General features: G+C 44.7%; 1 protein-coding gene across 2 annotated transcripts in view; it reads left to right on the top strand.

The window, feature by feature from the left end:
- Nucleotides 1-2,046: 2,046 nt before the first annotated feature.
- The window catches only part of LOC147734644 (zinc finger CCCH-type antiviral protein 1-like), a 172,380-nt gene continuing 148,100 nt past the window's right edge, over nucleotides 2,047-26,326 (top strand). The window contains exons 1-2 of one of the 2 annotated variants that reach the window (XM_086952941.1): nucleotides 2,047-2,198; nucleotides 7,862-8,253. In XM_086952941.1, the coding sequence (XP_086809067.1) occupies nucleotides 7,910-8,253 (344 nt within the window). In that variant the 5' untranslated portion in view covers nucleotides 2,047-2,198; nucleotides 7,862-7,909. The remainder of the gene's footprint in view (nucleotides 2,199-7,861; nucleotides 8,254-26,326) is intronic. The other variant, XM_086952942.1, reaches the window with a different exon arrangement.

Below are 26,326 nucleotides of genomic sequence, written 5' to 3'. Positions count from 1 at the left end.
GCCGCAGCTGGAACAAATAAAATGATAATAACAAGTTATTAGCATTTTATTTTTACTTTACTTACACTGCTGAAAGCAGTAGGGGCGACGCTCCTCTGCCTCAGCGGAGAAGCTGCCACTGATCCAACCCACTCTACCCCAATCCAATCTACCTCACTACCTCAATCCTCTCCACCTATTCCACCCCACTCCAATCAATCAATCAATCAATCACGGCATTTGTAAAGTGCGCTAATCACCCGGGAGGGTCTCAAGGCGCTGGGGGAGAGGGGTATGCTACTGCTCGAACAGCCAGGTCTTGAGCTGCTTCCTGAAGGAGAGATGGTCTTGGGTTCGCCGAAGGTGGGTGGGGAGGGAGTTCCAAGTCTTGGCTGCCAGGTAGGAGAAGGATCTTCCTCCGGCGGTGGCTCTGCGGATGCGTGGTACGGTGGCGAGGGCGTGGCTGGTTGATCGTAGCTGGCGGGTGGGCGTGTAGAAGGTCATGCGGTCGTTGAGGTACTTGGGGCCCAGGTCGTGGAGAGCCTTGTGTGCGTGGGTGAGGAGTCTGAACGTGATTCTCTTGCTGACGGGGAGCCAGTGCAGGTCTCTCAGGTGTCCGGTGATGTGGCTGTGTCGGGGGATGTCCAGGATGAGGCGTGCGGAGGCGTTCTGGATGCGTTGGAGTCTTTTTTTAAGCTTGGCTGTGGTTCCGGCGTAGAGGGTGTTCCCGTAGTCCAGTCGGCTGGTGACGAGTGCCTGGGTGACGGTCTTCCTGGTTTCAGTGGGGATCCATCTGAAAATCTTGCGGAGCATGCGCAGGGTGTTGAAGCACGAAGATGAGACGGCGTTGACTTGTCTGGTCATCGACAGGGAGGAGTCCAGGATAAAGCCCAGGTTGCGTGCGTTGTCCGTAGGTTTGGGAGCCGTGCCCAGGGCCGGGGGCCACCAGGAGTCGTCCCAGGCGAAGGGTGATGATCCCAGGATGAGGACTTCCGTCTTGTCTGAGTTCAGTTTAAGGCGGCTGTTCCTTATCCAGTCGCGGACGTCTTTCATCCCTTCGTGTAGGTTGGCTCTGGCGGTGGTGGGGTCGTTGGTGAGGGAGAGGATTAGCTGGGTGTCGCCGGCGTAGGAGATGATGTTGAGGTTGTGTTGGCGTGCGATGGCTGCGAGGGGGCTCATGTAGACGTTGACAACTCCACAACAATGCACTCTATGACACTGCACTGTACAAGACTCTGCCACTGAACCACTAAACTCTACTCATACCTACGACACTCTACTCCAACAAATCCAGTCTACCACATTAAACTCCCCTCACTCCACACTACGACACTCCACACCACTGACTTTTAGCCATGCTGAACAGCAGCCACACTGGAGTACAACATGGCAAAAACACATTGTATAGGTGAGAACAATTGGCTTTGCCAATGCGTGCTCTGAAAAGGTGTCTAAATTAATACACTAGAAAGATAACAACAAAAGAGTGTAACTTGGTTGAAAAATACACAAGTGATGGAGCACAAGAGAAAAACAACACCAATTAGGTTTGTTTAGAAAGCCCTCACTCATCGACCTGGTCGGTGAGTGAGGGCTTTCTAAACAACCCTAATTGGTGTTGTTTTTCTCTTGTGCTCCATCACTTGTGTATTTTTCAACCAAGTTACACTCTTTTGTTGTTATCTTTCTAGTTACTGTGGGGACTAAGAGTGTTGCTCCTTCCCTACCTCTCTTTTTGTTGATTTGGATTAATACACTGCCACATCAGGGCTAATTTCAGGGCCTTTCTATCTTTAAACCAAATAATGTCCATTTCAGTAGCTGCACCCCAGCTTCGTTCTATCTATCCGGGGCTGATTGGCACAAGGGTACGTTCATTGAAGTGATTTCTAGGAATCCTTTCGCGGATCTCTGCTGTTTCATTGCAGCTCTTGCGGTGAAGGCGATACACAGGCGCCTCCAGGTAAAATCCACCGTGACGCGTGCTTGCCTTTTTTCCAACGCCTGTTTCGCTTCTCCCTCTGCACTCTTCCCCCCTCCTCCCCCAGGTTTCGGTTTCGTTTCTCCAGCTGCTGACTGGAGGGAGGGGCCAGGAGGAATGAGTACATCTCCTAGGGCTGAGGAGGAGCAGACCCGGGGCAGGGGAGAGAAGGCAAGCGGCAGGCACTGAAGAGAGGCGAGTGCCACCGTGGCGGTGAATGGCCCCACACAGCATTGAGGTAAGAGCCCACCGCAGCAGAGACCCGGAAATGACTGGCAGCAAAATGTAAACAACCCAGGAGCCAATGCCACACCGCAAAAGAGGCTCCTTTCCGAGGGCTTCAGAAGTCATGACACCGTTGGCAGCCTCGACCCAGGGGTAACTGGCATCTGGGGTCTTTAATCTGCTGACAGACACCTTTAAAATAATGGTCCGTTCGCTTCATAGTCCATCCACCGCATAATTTGAAGATTTTAAGGTTTGGTTCTAAATCATACTCATTGAACGTTCTCAAAATGAATACACACATGTTGTAACTCTGTGACAGACCCCATACAAAGCCTACCTGCTCACCTAGGGCAGTTCATTGCGCCACTCGTCCATTTAAAGAGAGGAAATGTGACCCACATAGTATAAAGCGGGCTTCTCCAGCCAGTGGTTCGAGTCCTCCCAGTAACCCTCCACCAACCTGTGAGTAGTTCTCCTGTTTCCAGCCAGCCAACTACATTTGGATTAGTTGAATTAATATATTTATAGCAACAGTAAAAAGTGAGTATTCGAGACGAAAGTGTATGTATTTTGATAAGTAATAGGCTGATGGTTGGAGAATAGTGGCAATATTTTCAAAATATATTTACAGCTGGTATTTGAGTGACGATTCATGTGGCATAGGGGAGCTCTTACTAACACTTTTATACTTTTTTTTTACATTACTGCCGACGTCAGTACTTGATCCACTAAGTGGATCACTGCAGGTAATCTTGCATTTGGTGATCAGTAATATTATATTGTGTGTTGCAGTCACTATAAGAACGACTATACTATTAGTAGCTCGGGATGATTTTCATTGAACATAAGAAGCTCTTCTTACAGAAAAGGTTGGAGACCCCTGGTATAAACACCCTTCTTTGACAGACGGCAGGCAGCGCTTTTGTCTGAAAGAGGATACAAAAAACTGTAAGGCCTGATTTTGTGATTGGCAATCGGGTTACTCAGTCACAAACGTGACAGGTATCCTGTCCCCATTCTTACAAGTGCTGGAGGACGCAATGCCCTTGTAATAAGGCACTGGGGATGTCCGTCATGTTTGTGACAGAGTAACCTGCTCACCAAACTCCAAATCAGCTCCTCAAATACTTCTATGGAACACAATTAGTGAGGACAGAACGATTCCTTTTTGTCATACTGCTTTATTTCAATATTAAAACAAATGTATGTTTGCATGACGGACAGTTTTCAAAGGTGCAGCTGTATGAACATGGCACTTATACTTTACAAAGTATTTTTGAGATCCCAGGCCTTGAACCCTAATGTACCCACTAGTGAGACAAGCACTTAATGCTTATGAAATGTACTATGCTGTTCGCAGAGTTGGTTTTCAATGTAAAGAGTTGTGGCAAAAGTTCCCCCATAATTCGCCTTTTCTCTGTGTGTAATCTATTCAGCCTGCAAGTAAGGGACTGGGTATGGAGAAGTTCAAATATTGATTTATTTAGATTTTAGAAGTGTCACTGGAGCTAGGCATGCTGAGGGTGCTGCAGCACCCACTGACATCATTGAAGGGGCTCAGAGGGGCAATAAAGAGTTTTTTTTTCCTAGCAGTAATTACTGCCAATTGCTGCATGTCAAAGGATAGAAGGTCAGAGGTCTGACAAACTGCTGCTAATTGAGTTAATATGAAGATCTGTTTACCTGCCCCCCTTTTAACTGTAAAGTGAAGGCATAATGTAACTATCGACCAGTGGTACACCTCCCAGGGTACAGGGATTGTGTGTGTATCTGGATAAGGCCACATAATTTTGTGGGTTTTCCAATTCATTTGCATAACAAACTTTTTATTACTTTGATTGAAAATTAAAATTTTGGAGGGCGTGGCCAACAACATGGCCGAGTAGGACGTGTGCCTACGGAGCTCTAGCTTGATACTTTGATCCGTCAAATTATCCGGCAGCCCACAGTCCTGGAAACCGTAGTTTCCGTATAATCAGGGCTTCCTGTCCCCTCCGACGGCTGTGGTGGCGGATTAGGATGCTGCGGGAGCCGAAATAGCTGAGGAGGTGGAGACAGGTGCAGAGCGCCGGCTGTGCGGCCTAGGACGGCGCCACTGTGATCCGGCTGCCGCTGCGACGGGCAGGAGACACTGTGGCCTACAGCGGTGAAGTTCTGCAGTCTTGCCAGGGGCGATAGCAGAGAATAGACAACCCGCCCTGGTCTGGCCCTGCGACACGGCGGCCGCGGCCCCACTGCGGCTGGTGGAGGAACTGGGCTGGGCCCTAGGGCCCTGAGAGGCGCTGCAGAGGCCCGAGGTAGGAGCGGCCGGGCGAGGGGGAAGACTCAGGGAAGCCGTCGACTTGGAGCCGGCCTGTCTCTGAACACAGCCGGATCGCCCCCCTTCTTCCATTCACCGGCAGCGGAGGACGTTTTTGGACCCGGAGGTGCCTTGGGGGGTTGCGAGGAGCAGCTCTGCTTTGAAGAGGCACTGCAGGGGAGAAGACAGGGCTCCCTCTAGAGGCCCCCCCTTCCCCCTTTTTCCCCTCTGTTGCTCGCCGCCTGGGGGGTGAGGGCCTGGACTTTCTCGAGGTGCGGAGGAAGAGCCTTGGCAGGTTTATGGGATTGCGTGCCCCCCCTCTTTTTCTACATATGCGAAGCTAAAGAGGCCTGGCCAAGGGACAGTAGCCGGCAGAGACAGCGGGGCATCAACGAGAGGGCGCTGGCCAGCTCACGAGTGCGGGGGAGAGGGCTGGGCAGGGGGTTTACCTGATCGACACCTCTGTCCATAACGGGGGAGGAAAACTCCCCGGGGACATCTAAGGTGGAATTTGGCTAAGCGGATGTGATACTCCTCTTCCCCCTGGAGCCTAGAGCAGACCGCTGCGCCCCCTCCTCTCTCCTCCCTCCTTCTTGCCTAGGGACTCTTTGGACTGGACGAGAGACGGGCGGCGAGAGTTACTGGGTGAAGAGCGGCAACTGAGAGTCACATCGCGCTGAGACGGAGACGGGGACGGGGAGTGGTGAGGAGAACGGGCGTTGGTGGACAGCACGGACCCAGCTGCAGAGCTGGTAGTGGAGGGGACATCATGGGCAAGAAAGATAGAGAACTCCGGACCCCCTGACAGGGGACCCTAGACCGCTACACCACCACGCCTCTCCCCAGGAGACTGACGCACCGGGAATGCGTACGGACACGGCTCTCCTGATGGGGGCCATACAAGCATCACGAGAAGACATACAGGCATCCCGTGCGGCCCTGGAAACCAAGATCGGGGAGGTAGGCTCTGAGGTCACGCTCCGGCGGCAGGACTTTCGAAATTTGACGGAGAGAGTGACGGTGGCAGAGACAAGACTAGGGGAGGCCAAAGACACTATTCAGGACTTGAAAGAAGGGCGTAACGGAGCTTCAATCCTCGCATAAACAACTCCTATGGAAGATGGACAATGCAGAAAACAGAGCCAGGCGTAATAACCTGCGTTTTGTGAGATTTAGGGAAGGAATTGAAGGAAAAAATATGGCGTTCCTGAGAGCCTGGCTGCTACGCACTTTCCCGAAAGACAAGTTCTCGACCTGCTTTGTGATTGAGCGGACCCATCGGGCACTGCTGGCAAAACCACAGGTGGGAGCCAGACCACGACCAGTCATTGCCCGCTTTCTGAATTTTGTGGACAGAGACATGATCCTGCGGGAAACTTGGAAGCTTGGGGATATCCGCCTGGAGAACACGCAAATCATGATATTCCCGGATTATAGTCAGGAGGTGCAGAAACAGAGGCGCTCCTTTGATGCGTTAAAGGCTAAATTGAGAGATCTGCACATTCAGTATATGCTGCTCTTCCCTGCCAAGTTAAAGGTCATCTACAAGGAGCGAACATACTTTTTCTCACATCCGGAGGATGTCTGGCAGTGGCTGGAGGAGCGCCCCCAAATGGCTGTGCAAATGGTATCTACGGAAACACAATTGACCACATAATACCATTTGTGGTTAATTTACTTTGATTATGAGTTTAGAATGAGAACTGCCTGAAATCATACAACTTAAAAAAAACCAGCAGGAAAATAGTTATCTCTGTTTGACTTTACCTTGCATTAAATGTGCAATGTATTTCTAAATGCTAAAAAAATTGCCAAGAGAATAAAACATTTGTGCTTTACACAGCAAAACTCGTGCCTCAAATGTGGACTATTCATAGCAATTGGGCTTTTGTGTTTTTCTTACACTAGCGATGTTACTCGATGTGCTTTCTCAAGGCACCTTGTTTACTTCCGCAATAGCTCAGTGTTTCAGAACAATAGGTTTTGTCTGATCACAACATTTTTCTAAAAATCTAAACATTTTTTTTTTTAAATTATCGAGCAGTAATAAGGCATTTTGCAGTTTTTAGGGCTTCTGTGAGCTCACTGGTAAAACCCCCAATAATAATGATTAAGAATCATCGTGCGCCCGACAAATTTATGTCGATTATTTTACCGAACCCTTGTGGCAATCGCAATCAATGCCCCCATCTCTTGGCACACTGGCTTTGCTTCAGGGACAGGCCAAAGGAAGGAACTAAAAGAGACTGAGAAAGAGAAGAAACAATGTTATCAGCTCCAGCATTCCTTGATCTCGCTCTAAAAGCTCAATCAATTCATTTTGGGGCTGTGCCCGACTAATCCCCCAAACAAACAGATCACAGCGACCTGAATTTAGGCTGCGACCGCTTTATTTATTTCAGTCACATATTAATATAGACCAAACACTGACTGACACGGGCATTGAAGGGGGTAGAGGTAAAGTGCTGTGTCAATTTGTGTTCAACCGTCAAAGCTGCCTTTAAGCAATGAAAGGGATCAAGACCTTGTTTTTCACCAATTAGGAATGATTTTGTGGTCAAGTATTTTTCTGGTGCTTTAGTTGCACTCACTGCAGTATATTAGTGCTGCAAAATGGAAATAAATAACGTAAAATATCAATTTTCTTGGTGAATGTGTTGTCTGTTAGGAAAGTGTTAGGATTATGGTAAGAGTTAAGGATAGGGTGGGCAGTTTGATGATGGTTAGGGTAGTTCCAGGGGTGGGTTAGTGTTAGGATAACAGGCTTTGTAAGGGAGTTGTTATGGTGAGGGTTGGAGTAAGGGTTAGTGTTAGGAGTGAGGTAAGTGTTTGGGGTGAGCAGTGGGATTAATGTTATGTTTATGGTTAAAATTAGTGAAATTGATGGTCTAAGGGATGCAGTAGAAAGATAGCACAGGCCGTGGTACAGGGACATTCCATTGTAAATTGGCATTTTGAAAGAAAAACAAAACATTAGGGTTATGCTCAAGGAAGGAGTAATGGGGGTAGACTAAGAGTTCATTTATGTCTACGTATAATTCACAAATTTCAGTATAAAAATGGGCGTTTCTCTACATGTTAGCCACATCATTTTTATCTCCATTTTTTTTTTTACCTCTACCCTTTTTTGGGATTGTTTGCATACTTTAAGATTCAATACATAGTACATAGCGTGCAAGAGCTAATTATTGGTGCCAGTTAGGCAATCCGATCAGTGAAAAAGGTATTAAACGATTCTTAAAAATATGCTGTTATATTAGGATCTCTTCAGGACCGTCCTCTAGACTCAAGGGTTTGGAAAAGTTAATTGGCATCTGGGTGACAGTGAATAATTACCACAGAGACTCCAAAAGTGACTAACTTTACCGTTTCAGGTTTGACAGGTGTTTGGATCCAGGCCTTTTCGGCTGAAAGTTACCACCATGTCTGAGATGGACACAGAAGCACCACCGGCTGAGGATGGAAGCATGTCCGATCCAGCTTTCTCTGCATTCCTGACGAAGCAACTCTGCATGCATGGTGGATGCTTGTTGATAGCGGACATCCCCGGTCTCGTTGGCCTTACACCAGAACATATTGCCGGCATTCTGCGTGAGGAGGAGAAGCGCTTCCCAGAGCCAGAGCCGGGCACGGTGATGGTCCAGTCTCCTGTTCGCCTCTGTTCAGGGTACCTCGCAAGCAAATGTCAGGCTAAGGATTGTGGACGTCTGCACCTCTGTCGCTACTTCATCTTGGGACATTGTTTCATTCGTGGTAATAGGAATGGGTGAGTTATCACGTAATCTTAACTTATCTTGCCTGTTAGTTGGATTCTGCCTTAAAGCATCTTCAGTAATAAGTAAATGATAGGGTCTTAAGGGGCATAAGGAACATCAGAATGGAGAAACAGAATTGGACACAGGAGGGATGGCCCTGGGAGGTTAACATAAGAGGTGGACAAAGAATTTTCACAGAAAGCCAAGTCTGCTAGTTTTCACTTTATCGGCCTAGAACGAAATGTGGGGGGTTGCACTGTCACTCACTGTCTGAAGACCACCTCCATGTCTAACAGCCTCCTTGGACTGAAAAGCTTATCCAGGAAGACCATCTGGTGTTTCAGTAAATCTATCTGCAATAGAAAAAAACTCGGGTAGAGACACAACCATGATTAAATGACCTAGTCGCTTGTCAGAATGGTTCATAACAACACTTGTTCGTGGCCTAACAAGTAAGAGCAAGCAGCACAAACTCACTAGGTTTGCGGATGATGTTTGTACTTTGTTACACAGTCGTAAACTTCCCTTCCCATTCTGAAAGGTGATCTCCAGCTGTTTTTAATAGTTTACAGGTTCCAAATTACCTACACTGATCCAATGGGAATGAGTGTTTCAGCAGCCATTGGAATCAACAGAGGCCAGCTTTTGGAGGGGAACTTAAATCATACTATGTGAGTCCATCTCCCTCCTAGGATGTCTTACCTTTATGGGTGTTATGGTCCTGACATATTGGACATATTATACAAGGAGGCGAAGGCTTGAGGTGTCTCGGTTTGGGCAAGATTAATTTCTTATAAATACTCCTGTTCATTGTGCAAACAGTGCTGGTTGGATTTCCTAAGTCATATATTACCATCATACAAAAACAACTTTAGCTTTCATGTGTTCATAAAGACTCATAGAGTTCTCTGAGCAGCACTATATAGACCAAAATCAAGGAAAACTGATTGGTTTTCCAGGTGTATATAGGAATGTATTAGAGCTGCCCAAATCAAACTAGTCCTTGAATGGATACGGCCTCTCCATCTGAAGCCCTGGATTAAGGCAGAACAAGATAGTTTAATGGCTTTCCTTCTTATGGCTTCTTCCAAGACACTGATGCTGGCATTCTTGAATCTATCGGTATCGTACTAGAGCACTGGGACATAGACATTATGGGAAATGAGTTAAAAAAATGTATGAAGTTTTGTTACAAGCAAGTAAAGGAATCACCAAAAAGAAAATGGCACAAGTCTTTCCCTTGCGTGACACAGATATTGACTTATCAAGGTTACAGGCATATACTTCTATTGTAAAGATGCAATACTCGGTATGGTTGTAGAAAGAGGTTTATTAACCCAACAGGGAGGCAAGTCATCCACATCTAAGACCTGGAGAACAACTGACACACATAAAGAATTCTAGAGTGACATGCCTGCATTCCCCAGTGAGAATGCACAAACTTAAAGAGATAGTTACAACACATCTCCCTTATAATGATAATGAAAAAGGAACAAAGGGGAAAACAAGGGAAAGGGGAAAAGGCGGAAAAACAAGGACCTGAAAAGGAAGGAATTAATCAGTACAATAATCTTGGAGATACGGAGGTGGTCTCCTGGACCTAGGCTTCATCCCACGAGACGAAACACGCGCATCACACGAAAAAGGTGGGCAAGTCTCACGAGATGAAACACGCGCATCTTGAGAAGGTATCACAGGAGGCTAACACAACAATCCAAAATAATAACTCAAAATAAAGAGTTAAAATAACAAAAGGACTCCGCACTATCCCAGTGTGCCATGCCTGTTACGCTACTTCAGAAGAACTTTTTTTTTCCTTGTTTCACTGCAGTTAATGTAGACTGCGTATCGCCATTTTCAATTGGATAACAAAACTTCAGTTGGAAGTACACATCAAAAGATCAATAAAGAGATCAGAAATAATCAGTCTTGACTGCTATGTTCAGTCTGATAAAAACGTCCAAGGTCAAACTGTATCAACACAATCTATGACTTGCCTCACTTCGTAGGAGTAGAAATGCCCATGTAATGCTTGGTAAACAAAGGAAATCTTCAGCGCGTAGAAAAAATCTTCAGCGCGTTTGACAAATGGCCGAGGAACAGGCACGTCGCATTGACAGACACGCGGTTGCTAGGTGACTGAAATGCGCGTATGTTAACAAGAGCGCGTTCACTTGTTCCTAGGCAACGCGTTGCGTGTGACGTGTGGCTTGAAATGCGCCAGGCACGTTGCGTGTGACGTGACACTTGAGAAGAGGAGACGCGGAGAGACAATGGCGAGCACGCTCCAGGCAGGCACACTCCGATGCAACAGAACAGCTCGTGCAGATCACGTTCCAGGCAGGCACGCTCTAATGAAGTTGACCAGCTCGTGTCGGATTTTAAAAAATGCCGAGCAACGGAGGTAGGGATACTTCGTCAAAACACACCAATTTCAGTCTAAAGTAACAAAAAGGTACCTTTCGCCGGGTGCCGGTGCCGCCAGTCGGATACACCTTAAAATTCACGTAGGGCACAATGAAGAGCAGGAAAACGATGATTTTCTTTAAGATTGAAAGAAAAACGAAAATCAAAAAAATGAAGTCTTCATAGCGCTGGGTTCGTAATCACCTGCTGGGTTCATCGTTGCCAGTATTGTAAAGATGCAATACTCGGTATGGTTGTAGAAAGAGGTTTATTAACCCAACAGGGAGGCAAGTCATCCACATCTAAGACCTGGAGAACAACTGACACACATAAAGAATTCTAGAGTGACATGCCTGCATTCCCCAGTGAGAATGCACAAACTTAAAGAGATAGTTACAACAACTTCTTATTGCAATTCCATACATATTTATTTCATTCCATCCCTCCTAGTCTTTCCACATGCAGCGAGTACCCAGGACTCACAAAAGGGGAGGTAGGAAACTAGATGTGACTAAGTCGCTCAACATCTGCCTCCAATGTTTTGTCTTCCGATTCCAACATTTAGGTGCATGAAGAGTGTCAGATTCTGGTACAGCCATAAACGATTTTGATGTGTCTGCATTTATCATCAGATCATCGTCAACTTTCTCATCCTTTCCAGGGGCTCCTTTAGGAGGTATAACGTTACCACATATCATACTCCTATGACGCTGGTAATCCTCTTCTTTAAGTCACATGTGTCAAAGGGCCATCACCAACCACTACAAGATGATGGGACTTGTGACACCATGTGCCAAGCCCTAAATCCATGGAACTGTGGGTGACAAAATAAATAGTTGACTGAAGGCACATAGGACATAATATGGATTATTGTTGTCAGATCCTCAATATGCACAATACAATGTAATTCGTACAAACTACTGATGCAGTGGTATTATTTGCTGGTCAGATAGCCTGCTATGTTTGACATAGCAAGCTATTGTTGGGGAGGTTGTGATGCGAGGAGAACACGGATCACATGCTGGGCATGTCCGAAAAGTCTGACATATTGAGGTTCTGTTTTGCAAATTATGCACAATATAATTGTAATTTAATGACAACTGGACCCACTAGTGTTTTAATGCAATACAGAGGGGCTGTAAATTCTTGTTCGCAGAATTCTGCAATGCGCAAACTTATTTCTCAGTTTTCTGGCTGAAAAGTTGTCTGGTGCCCAATTTTGGAAACAAGCAGATCGCCCATTACTAAGGGGTTGATGGATTCCAAAAGTGAGAGACAACCAGCTCCCTGGCAGAGTCACAGAGGGCAGACTCTAAGGGGCGATTTGGGCATCGCCCCAAACTGCATGGGTTATGTAAGACCTGGTAAATTTTGGTTCACTTTCCTACTTCTAAATATGTTTTGACAAATATGTCTAGAGGCCAGTTTAATAAACCCCTCAGATAAGGAATTGGCTTTTCTAGTCTCTCACTAACTACTAGACTGTAGACCATTTTTATAAACTCTTTATTAGACTCCTAAATTCTGGCCAGTGACCTTTTGTGAAACTTTAAATGAAATAAATAAGAAGGTGCTCCTGTGTTCTTTCCATGCATTCCAAGCTGGTAAGCGCTTCAGATGATCTGAGTTTGCTGAGCTGTGGGTTCGCGCACTACTTGGAAAATAGTGTAGCCCCATTGGGCGGTCTAAAAATACGCAAAGCAGCCTGTACAAATGTTTTACTAGTTATAGGTTACAGACTGAGCTGGTGAGTAACCAGAGCGCTCTACATAAATGCTGGGTAGGTGGGGGTGGGCGGTGAATCGGGCTCCAAGTGATTTGCCCCGAATCACTCTGTATTAGGTCCAGTGCACAATGAAATTATTTAAACCCAGCGGTATAAATTCCTAGGTCATCAACTTACCCAATAGGCTAGATCTCTTCCTGTTCTAACTCCCAGGAAACCTTACCTGTCACGTTTTGCATGAACTCCCTAAGTGTTGCTCCAGCCCAGTATGCAGCAGAGCACTTTGCAAAGTTAAAGAAGTGTGTGTTTCTTTGAAGCGCGTAATGCCCGAGTAAATAATGACACCCACCAGAGCTGGAGGGACTCATTATAAACTTGGGCACTCCCAAGGCTCCATGGCACTGACTCGTGGGCGTCCGCAGGGGGGGGGGGCAAGGAGGGGCGCTTCCCCCCACCCCGGAGCGACACTCCTTTCCCCTACCCTGCAGACGCCCAAGCACTTACTATCGATATAAGGCTTGGTAAAATGTGACGGGTCCCATGACAGGTACCTGGTTCATAGATGCAGAGATAGTGAGAGTATTTCAGCCCCATTGACTCTGGGCATGTCTCTCCCTGTTCAAACATTGTTGACGCTGTTCAGGCTTCTGGGCTGTGTGCATTGATTATCTGGCCAAAGTTCTTGAATCGCGTGTCATTCTTCCACCTAAGTCAATAGGTCCTTACACGTGACTCTCAGGTTCACCACCATCATTCATGTTGTTCAACACTTAAATCTAAACTCTGGAAGACTTGTGCCAGGAATCCACAATGCAATATTTATTTTCTGGTTAGATTTTCTTTTTCAAATTCATTTTTTTAAAACATATAAATCGGCACTGCATTAAATTCACGATATTACACAAACAAGGTAATTATCTAAAACCTGCTCCTAATTTCAATGCAGTTTAACTTCATGATCAATACCATTTTCAACGTATGCGGTGGAATTGAAAATGAGGAGGACCCCTTATTACAATCTAAAGCATGTAACTCACCACCCAGTGATCATACATGTAATATTTTCCCATGTTCAATCTACCATACTATTGTAAACCCTGTCCCTGTACTCCTGGGATCAAACAAGTTTTCCTTCCTTCAAAATAACTTCCATGCAGTTAGTATATTTCTTCAAAACCACATCCATTTGCAGCACTGAGACAATATTAATTTTTAATATTGTCAACAAATGACAAAAGAGGAGGTGTGTCTTGCTAATATGAACCGTAGCCCCAATAGTGAGGGTAGGTTTATATTCCAGCAACAAAACCTCCTGGATTTTGCCCTGGGTAGGCAGTGTGTATAAGAGCAAGATTTACTAGTTGCAAAAATATTAAACATGCCTCTAGTGCAGCTTGGGCTCTGAATCCATATCACAAGGTTCTTGTACAGTTGGTTTCATAATGAGGTGTCTGTCTTCATGTAATCATCATGGTTATTTTCAGTTCAGCATTTGTGTGCTTTTAATAATCCTTAGAACATCCATCCAATATGTCTTTGATGAACTAAATCCTGTCGTTAAAACTACAGCGGCCATAGTATGCCTTCACAGTGAACGCCGATAACTTCCAAAGGACTGAAGGGATCCCTCAGTCGCAGTGGAAAGCACTATAAGAGGGCCTCACCACTTTATTTAACCTGTACCTGCATGAACGTGCCACTTCCATCTCAAGAGCCTTCGGAAGTAGGTGATAGGGGGCTGAGACACTTTGTACTAGTTTGGCACTTCGGAGATGATGGGGACGCTATGTTCCAGTACATAGATTTTTCAATCCACCTTGTGTGTTTAAAACCATGTGTGTGTAATTTCTAACCCCGGGCGGAGCTGGCAGAGTCAAACTACACGGAGGTCCATGGAGCTGGAGAGAAACTCAGTGGAACTCCGCTCCACCACCTACCTCCACCCCCCCCCCCCCATATAAAATAAGACTTACAAGGTAATTTAAAAGAAATAAAGTCACATACCTGTACTGCAGCGTCCCCAGGCTGCGGTCCTCCTCCTTGCCGTACATCTTGCAAGAACTGCGCATGTGCAGTTCTTGCAAGATGTACGGCGAGGAGGAGGAAGGCAGCCCAGGGACGCCACAATACAGGTAAGTGACTTTATTTCTTTTAAATTACCTTGTAAGTATTTTTTATTGTGGTGGAGGCAGGGAGCCAATTTAGCGGGGAGGGCTGGCTAACTCCGCTCCGCTGTGGAGTTGGAGGTTTGCCCTTCACTCCGCATTCTCAGCAGAGTGCGGAGTAGGAAAATCTCTGCACACTCAGCTGGTGGAGCGGAGTTCTCCGCCCGCCCTTAGTAATTTCCAGCTTTCTTTGTAAAGTGAGCACAGCAAGCCTACAGCAGTGAGCTGATATAGGAATGCGTGAGTTTGAAATTCACTTTGGACTTGTGTCTTTCAAAAGGGTGGGAGTGGTGTTGAAGCATTCAACCACCTCTCCAGGTTAGGAACATATGCTTCATCCTTTGCAGGCTGGTTTTGGATCTGGATGTAACACTGAATCTGTAGTGACAGCAGTGCTTGATTACCTCCGGGTCTTGCTGAATGTGGTAAATCTGCCACCCTTTTTATTGCTGGATTTATCAGCGGCCTTTGATACGGTTGACCATCACATCTTACTAGAAAGACTCAAAAGTCTTGCCATCAAACACGAAGCTCTGAAATGGTTGAACAGTTTTGTTTCTGAGCTGTCTTGCCAGGTTGAACTTGGGTTGTCAAAGGCGAAACCCCTGACTTGCAAAGTCCCTCAGAGGTCTTTGCTGTCTCCTTTTTTTTAAATTTCATTTGTACATGTTATCACTGGTATTTCTGATCCAGTCATTCAAACTGATTGTGCTCATTTAAGCTGATGACACATATATACTGTTATTTCATTTGTACATGTTATTACTGGTGTTTCTGATCCAATCATTCAGACTGATTGTGCTCATTTATGCTGATGACACATACATACTGTTAACAGTTAATGTCATTCCGGACGAGTTAATCTGTTCTCCATAATTGCATGTTCATGGTTCAACCATGGATGTCGGAAAAGTACCTCATGTGGAATGGGGACAAACTGAAATTCTGTTACTGTACAATCAGACCTCTATATGGGCATACTATTTTTGGCCGCACTCATTATTATGGAAGTCCCCTTCCCCACCTCATATTCTAAAACATTAGGGTGTTAAGATAGACACCATGGACGTTCGAATTAAACCAGTAACCTCCACGTGTTTCTTCCAGTTAAGAGTGATGAAAAGGATTCACGGCCAGACTGGCCATGCCGGGCATCGGGCATTTTTGTGGGCGGCTGGAAGGGTTGGGGGCCGGTTTTGTTACTGGGGGCCGGTTTTGTAGAAGTCCATCAGTTTTGAAAGCACCTGCTGCAGAATTCCTTGTAAATCCAGTGGTTTTCAGGCAACAATAAAAACTCTGGTAATTAATGTACCCTACGGGGGCTGGTGTGCAGAAATTTTCCAGGGCTGATTTGAGTTCCCAGTCGAGCCCTGGAAGGATTACATGACTCTTTTCATTCGTGCAATGAATATTTTATTATGAACTACTTATTTCCAGCTAGATTGGACTTTTCCAATACACTTTGTCTTGGTTTGCCAGTTGTATGTATAAAGCAAATGCAGTTGGTGCAAAATGAGGGCAAGTTGGATTGATCTTTAATTTTGAATCAAGCACCCCAGACCTGGCGAAAGCACAGTGGCTTCCAGTGGATCATAGAATTAGGTTCAAATCTTCATGCCTAGTACACAAGGCACTGTTGGGCACTTGTCACAATTCCCTTACTGATGAATTCTGATTTTACAGACTAAATAGAAGGCTTCGGTCAGAAAATGCAAACATATTAAATGTACCAAAAGCTAAAAGAGTGACCCTAGGAGAAAAGTCTTTTTCGCTTGTGGCGGCCAAACTTTGGAACTCCTGGTCTAATGAACTAGGCCAAGAACCATCACTGATGCAGATCAGAAAATGTTGGAAACGTGCTCTTTTTAGTGCAAGCCTAGCAATAGTGAAAACAGTTGTCGTGTAGTTCCTAGGAATCCTTCAGGACCTGCATATTTTAGATGACCTAAACTGAGTGCTTGGTGTCCAAACCAACTCCGGACACCCCCACAGGATATGTCAGCTGTTAGACCAGTATGTAACCAAGTATCCCCTAGGGAAGAACAATCCCCCTCACCTGATGGTAGAGAATGAAGGACCCCATCTCTGCTTAGAGGATGACACACGGTAAGGGATGTCAGACCGCTGCGTGTCGAAGATTCAGCATGCAAGACCCAGTGTCAGCTTGAAAGAAATCTCCTTTAATTTGCAGGGGGAAATACGGTTCTTATATACTAGAGTCGTCACTCCAGGGTTTCTTCTAGAATCGATATGTTTTGAAAATAATCATAAACGTGTTGAAAACACACATAAATGTTTTCCCAAACAAATGCGATCATGCACAGCTGGCTGTTGGCCAAAGGATGAAAAAAGTGGTGACACTTATATAGAATAATTCTGCTGTGACTCGGGACATGTTTATGTATGTCAGGTACAGGGATCATGATAGAATACTAAGAGCCTGGTGTTGAAGAGGCAGGAGCAAGCTACTAGGTAAAAGGTCACCTGTTTGAAATCGTTACTGCCGTGTGGATAGGACCATGTATGAAAAATAGGGGTATACATGACAGGACTAGCCTAAAGGATATACCACAATGAATCAGATCAAGCTTTTTGTTATGGGTTTAAGCTCCAAGGTACCCACGGGTGAATATCTGGGCAAGTTAAAACACTAATAGTAAAATAAATAAAAAAATAAATCATGTTTCTATGGTGCCGTGTTCGGGCACTGGTATTACTTTGTGTCCTTCTTACCATACAAAATCTGCTCTGAAAGGCTGTGTAGAAAATGCCATGGCTAGTCACAAACCATGAAGGGAAACATGCTAGCCCATGCCTAGTGAGGACTAACCCAAACAAGTAAATGGCAAAATGTGGCTAACCCTGGGCCTTATTCTGTATGTTCTGTTTGTTGTATTTTTTGATCACTGGAGTTTCTTATCAGTTAAGCCTGTCTACAGACACCCCTGAAAAGGACTGATTAATTACCCAGCCATCACGCTGCCCAGTACTGACACACAGTCAGGTGCATTGCATCTTTTCTGACTTGCAGTGTGCACTTGTACCCCCATGATAGTCACTGAGTAAGCTCCCTCACAGTGTATCTCTTCTGGCTTGTATTATGCACTGGTACTAACACATCCATTCAGCTCTCTGAAGTTTGGACCCTACTCAAAACATTCACTCTAATAACTGCTAAAATCCCTTACTACAAGACCACCATCAGTGAAGCGAGCAGAGGAAGCAAAGCCGTATTCGAGACTGTCAGACACTGCACCACAGTCCCTGTTTTAGTCAATAAATGCAATGCCATTACCTGTTCTTTAGCAAGAAGATTGGCAAAATCCGATCCAACATCATTACCCCATTCACTGCTCCCTCACCTCCAGCCAATCATTATCCTCTTACCACTAAATGAACCTCTTTCAATATATTCCTGCATATAGATCTCTCCAAAATCTTAAACTCTCTCAATGTAATCTCCTATGAAGATGACACCCTTACTTCTCCCATCATCAAATCACTCCAAGGAGAGGCTCTAAACCCCCAAGTTGTCTATGCCTCCCTAAGTCACGAAGAATTCCCAGGTGGCCCTACTACCCCACCAACCCCTGCCCTATTCACCTTCTATTCAAAAGAAAGATCATTGAGAAAACAGTTGCCACCAAGTTCGAGGAGCACCTCAGCAAGAATAATCCACAGGACTACCAATAGGACTTCAGGCCACAGTGTACCCCTGCAATAGCCAAACTGAGTAGATGATGGCCGCCTTCTCCTCAGAAACGAGCACTGCCTTCTAGCCCTTCCTGACCTCTTTGCAGCCTTCGAAACTGTTGGCCATCCAGCACTGATCAAGGCCCTGAAAACTCTCATGGGATATTAAGACGCTAACTTTCCGAAGGTCACATCCTACCTCACCAACTGCTGACACCACAATATCACAGACACTTCCCATCTTCTGCACACCGCCCTAGGGCTCCATCTTTTCACCCATCATCTTTAACCTCTACATGGAACTTCTCAGGTCCATTCTTGCAGACAGCTGCATCAAGATCCCTCAATACCCAACTGTACCTAAACGTATTCTCAGTGATCTATGTGCACAGACAAATATCCCACTTCAAGCTCATCCAGTGATAGGTGTCAAATAACTTCCTTAATCTGAATGTCTCCTGTTTACAAACAGTGCCAGATACAGAAAAACAAACCCTATCTTGTTGTTGCCTGCTATAATCACAGGTTCTAAGAATATTAGTGGAGAGAGCTAATTAATCTTATTAAGGAATCATTCAGTGCTTAAAAAATGTGAGAACATCACATCAATATTCTAACTAGTGTCACAAATTGCTAATGCTACAAGATCAAATTTATAAAAAAAGAGTAATTTTATTAAGTTCCTCCCATTGGGTTACAATCTAATATACATCAGATTTCTAATGCTTTAAAATACGTCATTATCTCAGTTGACCAATGACATAAAGTGCAATTTTTTTTTTTAATAAAACAACATAAATAAAAAAACAGTTGACGCAGCGTTTCGGTGTTAGTCAGTTTTGTTATGCATCCTCTGGTTTTGTTACCTATTCGACCTTCTACACAGCTGAAAGAGGACTAGCTGAGTCAGAGCGTTTTTATTATATGCAGATTCGGCATTGGGTACTCCACCAAGAGGTACAACCAAAGGTTAGTCGGAAGCTGACTAGATATGAGAAGTGGGTGGTCACGAAAAACTCAGATAAAAAAACTGGTATCCGAGCTTTATGATATGCAACTACCATCAGCTCCCACACAACTCACTACCAGTCAGAGAAGGTGGGGGAAAGAATTGGGAGGGCTCGATCGAAGAAAGAATGTGACAAAATTTATAATACAGCCAAATACATGGCACTTAATATGGCTAGCAAAGAAACAGCTTTTAAAATAGCCACATATTGGTACTTAAACCCTGCTCGCCTGAATATAGGCAATCCAGATCGAAGCCCACTATGCTGGAGAGAGTGTGAGGAGGAGGGAACTTTACTGCACCTGTTATGGGACTGTCCACATCTATCGAGGTATTGGTCACAAATATTAGATGAGATAGATGCACGGTTCGATTCACAGATTCCAAGAGTACCGGCATACATTGTGCTAGGGATACCCCTTAACATTCCCGCTAAAGTCATGCAAAGGGAAACAAATGGGTCTTTACTCTTGGGGATGCACTTCAAAACATTTTGACGCATTGGGGAACACAAGTCATACCCACACATATAGGCTGTCTCCAAAGAATGTGGTATACCTTAGGGATAGAGCGTATACATGCCTCAGTAACAAATTCAGTAGCGACATTTAAAGAGATTTGGAAACTGCTTCTTGCGAAACTGTCAGCGTAGTTTCATGAAATCACGTGTCTAAAATACCTCCGGCTCCTCCGGATAACACATATAGGTGGACCCCAGAACATACAATAAACCCCGAAGCTAGGAAGAGATACGATGGATCCTCAATAGAAAGAGACAATGCTAATGCCAGAGTGGTGCGGAAAGGGATGGGGGGAGATATGTTAGTTGTTGATTTGGTTAATTATGTCTTTATTGAAAGATATATCCAGTGAACACCATGTGTATCAGAGCAGAAGTGATCTGTAATATGTTGACAAACTTGAACTAGAGACGTCTTAAAATGTGAGGACAGGAGCAAATGGTGGTGATACGGTCATAAGCTGATGTTTTGTTGATGACATTAATAAAAATCAGAGTTATACCTAAAAACTGTTAAGTACAAATAAAATAGTAGAAATGAAAACAAGCAGTACATACAACACATATTGCTAAAACATGTGGGTTCTTCCTTCCCCAACAATATTAATTCTACATCGTTGTTCCTATACAGGTACATCAGTTGGACATATGCAATAATTTAGGACGTGCAAGATGCGTTCCTAAAACACTTTAAATTTGAGATGATCTAAAACATAAACCAGTGGAGAGAAACCATGCTATTATGGCAAAAACTGTTTGGGAAACAGTTCAGGATTCAGAATCATTTTAAATAAAATGATGACATTTGTACTCTATCTACATCCCAATAATGTTTCTAAACTACCTCTTTTCTGAACACGAGTGGATCATGGTTTTCCCATAGGGCCAAGAGCCCTATATCTGACACCAATTTCCTAATGTTTCTGATCCACTCTACCTTGTTACATGTATCTAAGCGAATAACCTCCGATAGGGCTTCTGGGTAAGGCAGACATTCCGCGGTCCTCCTTAAGCGTGCCCAGAAGAGCAGTGGACGAAGCCTCACTATATCGCTGATAGAGCGCCTGCCCATGTTGAGCAATAGAGGGGTGAGTGGTGTGCTTTGCGGCAGCATAACTAGTTTCCTGGGGAATTTGTGTTCAGAACTAGTGGGCTCAGGAATCTTGTTGAGCCCCCACTGCTCTGCACCATATAACGCAAAACAAACAAGGGCTGGCTCTAATCAGTAAGGCTGAGCCGGATTATCAAATAACAAGAACAAGGTGCATATACTGATATCAATAATTCAAATCACAACTGGTCGTCCAAATCAAGAAAAGCAATTCAAGAATGGGAATCGCTGTTTAATAGCAGTTTATTTCAATGTTAATACAAAACACTCATTTCTAAATTCATTACATAGTAAACAAGGAACATTGAAAAATTTATAGGACACACCACACTACCATCACTTAAAAACATCCATTCAAAAACTCAGGCATGTTGAGGCCCTGAGGAGAATCCCTCATGAATGATATGGGATTCGAAACGCGTAGGCCCATTCCTAGTAGGTCTGCTTGAGTATCTGGGTGTTAAATAAATGAACCTGGAGCTCCATGTTGTACATTACCTTATTGTGATTCATTGTATCGGTTGTCATCAAACATGATAGATACATAGGAATGTACTAGTTTAAAGTGACTTTTCACTTTTGAGTTTGAAAACAGAAGCATACCTAGGTCCTTTTTACTGTGGCTTAGTAGTCTCTCCAACGTGTGTGAATATTTCTGTACGAGTGTGTTGATTTGTTTGACTGTGATATGCCTGAGTTTTTGAATGGATGTTTTTAAGTGATGGTAGTGTGGTGCGTCCTATAAATCTTTCAATGTTCCTTGTTTACTATGTAATGAATTTAGAAATGAGTGTTTTATATTAACATTGAAATAAACTGCTATTAAATAGCGATTCCCATTCTTGAACTGCACCATACAAGGCAGTGCTTACTGCTTTTAAGTCAGAAACCCGAAGTGAGGCGCTATAGGTCTGCTACTCGAGGAGCGGTGTTTCCTTTCCAAAGCCCCTGTGACTCGCTTGTGGGCCAATACCAGCTTAGTTAGGTGGGGCTTCCATGTAATTTTGTCCTATATTTGAACGCCCAGATAATTGAAGGTACTGACTCTTTCCAGTGATGTCCCACCCATCATAATTTACCTTTTAGAGGACTTATGGGGGTTAAAGGCCATGAATTTAGTTTTTGTGATGTTAATGACCAAACTCCTAGTGTCACAGAAGATTTGGAATCTATTAAGCAGGTGCTGTAGCCCTGCCGGTGTCTTCAACACCAGCAAGGTGTTGTCTGCGAATAGTAGGGTTGGGACCTTGTGCGCACCCAGTGAGGGCGCATCTGCAGGTTCTTGTTGAAAAACCTAACCACTCAATTCATCTACAGAGAGAACAAAGTGGGAGCCAGAACGCAGCCTTGTCGAACTCTTTGCCTAACTGGGATACTCTTAGTAAGTTGCCCCTGTGGGCCCCATCTGATCTGTACATAATTTCCTTCATGCAGGCGGACTAGCAAACTAAATATGGGCAACAGAATGCCCATACCTTGAAGTACTTGCCAAAGTTTGAACCTGGGAACTAAATAAAAGGCTGTCTTCAAGTCAATAAAGGCCAAATTAAGACTGCCCTCACCGATCAATACAGTTTTCCAGTAGAGAATCAAGAGGCGGAATGCCTGATCGATCGTTTTGTTATGCGTCCTCTCCTGGTTTTGTTATGCCTCCTCCTCTGGTTTTGTTACACCTCCCCCTCAGGTTTTGTTACGCCTCCCCCTTTGGTTTTGTTATGCCTCCACCTTTGGTTTTGTTATGCCTCCCCCTTTGGTTTTTTTACACCTCCCCCTTTGGTTTTGTTACGCCTCCCGCTTTGGTTTTGTTACGCCTCCCCCTTTGTTTTTTTTACGCCTCCCCCTTTGGTTTTGTTACGCCTCCCCCTTTGGTTTTGTTACTCCTCCCCCTTTGGTTTTGTTACGACTCCCCCTTTGGTTTTGTTACGCTTCCACCTTTGGTGTTGTTATGCGTCCTCCTCTGATTTTTTTGTTTCCTCCTCTGGTTTTGATATGCTTCCCCACTATTCCCCTCTAGTACCTTTGAGGTCATTCAGGTCCTGGGGCTTCACATTCCACTATGGACCAAATGTTCTGACGGGACAGAAATCTGACTCCATATCCCCCATCAACCTTAACGTCCCTTTACCATTATTGTTTCCAATAAATGTGAGTATAGTCAAAGCTTTGTATCTGTTCTGTAGTCAGAATCTCACCTCTTGGCCCTGGTCTTTCTAGGACATCCTACATACATTGCTATGGCAATGCCCTGCCCTCCTGTGTGTCTGCTCCATGTAAACTGTTTAATAACATTGATGACCTATAAGGGAGAAATACAAATGGCTAATGACATTTGGCAAAAGCAATGCTTTCACTACAAAACATTCAGAAAGGGGTGGGGGGTGCCAGTAGCAATGCCTTCAATGTTGGTGCCAGTAACTAGGCCTCAGTTTAATTCCCCAGCTTCTGGTTTGCAAGTTGTGTCAAGTCAGAAGAAGCTGTTTGGGTGAAGTCCCTCCCTGTGCAGCTCTCCCTGTGCAGCTCTGTGTTAAGTCGGAGAGTGCTGGTGGATTGAAGTCCCTCCCTGTGCAGCTCTGTGTTAAGTCGGAGAGTGCTGGTTGATTGAAGTCCCTCCCTGTGTAGCGCTGTGTTAAGTCGGAGAATGCTGGTGGATTGAAGTCCCTCCCTGTGCAGCTCTGTGTTAAGTCGGAGAGCGCTGGTGGATTGAAGTCCCTCCCTGTGCAGCTCTGTGTAAAGTAGGAGAGCGCTGGTGGATTAAAGTCCCTCCCTGTGCAGCTCTGTGTTAAGTCGGAGAGTGCTGGTGGATTGAAGTCCCTCCCTGTGCAGCTTTGTGTTAAGTCTGAGAGTGCTGGTTGATTGAAGTCCCTCCCTGTGCAGCTCTGTGTTAAGTCGGAGAGCGCTGGTTGATTGAAGTCCCTCCCTGTGCAGCTCTGTGTTAAGTCTGAGAGTGCTGGTTGATTGAAGTCCCTCCCTGTGCAGCTCTGTGTTAAGTCGGAGAGCGCTGGTGGATTGAACTCCCACCCTGTGCAGCTCTGTGTTAAATTGGAGAGTGCTGGTTGATTGAAGTCCCTCCCTGTGCAGCTCTTTTTTTTTTTGTCCTCATATATGCCACCAGATGTTATATGCTCTAGATGGGTCTCTCTGTCGCCTTCTGTACTGACATTCCTGAAGCCGCCCGGGGTCAATATATGGCTAACAGAGATCTCCCAGAGGTGGGTTGTTTCCTTATCCAACTCCCCTGCCTTTTGATGGAGTACCTCAGACCAGGGGAGGACAGGACCGACACAAACCTCTGGCATAATCATCGGACCGTTTACTTATTCGACCAGGCCTCCAGTTTTGACCATACATTCTCAGAGCTTTCAGCTAGACCAGCCATGTCCATCTTGCAAACTTCCATAATACTTTTTAAGCAGTCTGCGAATCTATGAGGGGCCACTGACTTCCACTCTTTACATATCTCCCTCCTGGCTATAACTACCACGTAGAAGTAAACTGTGAGGAAAAGTTGTTGATATTATACTCTCAGGGTAAACCAAAAAATACTAGCCTAGGAGAACAGGAAATAGTTGTAGATAAGACCTCACCCAGAAAGCCAACTATCGCCCTCCAGTACTCCTGAATCTCGGGGCATTTTAAGAATATATGCATGTCATCTGCTGCTGTAAATTTACAACGGGGCAGTGATAGTTCTCCTGCGTTATCTTATGCAATTTAGCCAGGGTCCAATACACCCGATAAGCTGTAAACAAATGGTTCTGCCTTAAATTAGCTGGTTTAATTAATCTCTGGGATAAAGAGGATTAATCTGTCCAAATCTTACTAAACTCTTCGGGGTATTCAGCTATGGTATTACCCCAAAGGCTTATCAGTTCGAGATCTAGATTACCTTTTGCCTCTGTAAGCAATTTATACCAAAATGATACTTCTCGATTCCAGCCCCCCACCCTACGAATTGCATCAAGAATTCCAGTATCTTTTTCCCGCTGTAATGTCTGGCTTGACCACCATGCAGATAGTTGATAAAATGTAAATCTTGTCAGTGACCCGTTTGTAAGTAACATCAGGGAGTTCCAATCCATAAGGCCTGAGTCCACCCATAAGTCCCCCCATTTCTGTACTCCAGCTGTTCTCAAGGGCAGAGAAAGCTGGTCCTGAAGACATACAGGTGTGCCCGGGGAATCCCAAATTGGAGTATATGTGTGGTAGTATGGAATTCCCAAGGCCTTCCAGATAAACCCCCAATTCCTAAGTGCAGTCTGCAAAATCTTAAGACAGACTTTCTTAAAGAATTTCTGGTCGCCAAACTTAAATAAAAAGAACTCTTGGCCATTTGGTAAATCATGTAATAAAGCCTGAAATAAACGGCCCTATGAAGAGGAATCTAGTATGTTAGCGAGTAGCCTGAAGATTTTAAAGTGGAAGGCATGGCAGTAGAGTAATAGGTCTGGTAAAGCCAGACCCCCAATTTTTAGACCCCTCCTTAATTTTTTCCAGGCTATCCTGGGAGATTTACAGGCCCAGATAAAAGAGCCGATCTTGCCCTGAAGGTTCGCGATTTCTTTCAACGGAAAAGATAAAGGGATGGAATTGTATAAAAAAGTCAGCTTAGGGAGTATAGACATTTTAATGAGATTAACTCGTCCATATATATTTAATGGTAGACTGCCCCATCTTGTTAATGTTTTAATGATGTCTTTTACAACAGTCTGCCAGCTGATTTTCGGGATATTCTTTAGTTCTTGAGTTAAATAAATTCCTAGATATCGCATTTTTGTTTTACCCCCTGTATAGGAGTATTATTGTTCCACCCCATTATCTCTGTCTTCTCCCTGTTGATCTGGTAACCTGACAACCTTCCAAATTCCTCAGCTAGGTCAAATAGCCTGGGTATAGCTTCTATATGATTAGAGGTGTATAAGAGAAGGTCATCGGCATATAAGGCAGTTTTTAGCTCCATGTTTGCCATTCTAAAGGGTTGAATTACATTATCTTCTCTAATACCACAAACAAAAGGCTCCATATAAATGTCAAACAAAAGGGGAGACAGGGGGCAACCCTGCCGGGTTCCTCGGGATATATTAAACATGTCAGATAGAGCCCAGTTAAACAATACTTTTGCTAATGGGTTTTGATACAATGATTTAATACCCTCTATAAAAGCTGGAGGGAACCCAAATGCAACCATAGTGGCCCAGAGATATTTCCAATTAACCTGATCGAAAGCCTTGGCCGCGTCTATCGCTACCAAGGCTAACGGGAGGCCTTTATCTTCAGTGTAATCTATGGCTCCTATCACTTGAAAGGTTAACTCGTTCAGTTGTCTCCCCGGGATAAAACCCCTTTGATCAGAGTGAATTATGGATTTTATTATTTTAGCAAGTCTGGTAGCTAAAATCCGGGAATATAATTTCATATCTGAGTTCAGAAGGGAAATTGGCCTGTAAGATTCTATTT

This window comes from Lissotriton vulgaris, chromosome 1_2, assembly GCF_964263255.1.
Source record: "Lissotriton vulgaris chromosome 1_2, aLisVul1.2, whole genome shotgun sequence".
Taxonomy (NCBI): domain Eukaryota; kingdom Metazoa; phylum Chordata; class Amphibia; order Caudata; family Salamandridae; genus Lissotriton; species Lissotriton vulgaris.
This window is presented reverse-complemented; position numbering and strand designations above follow the sequence as displayed.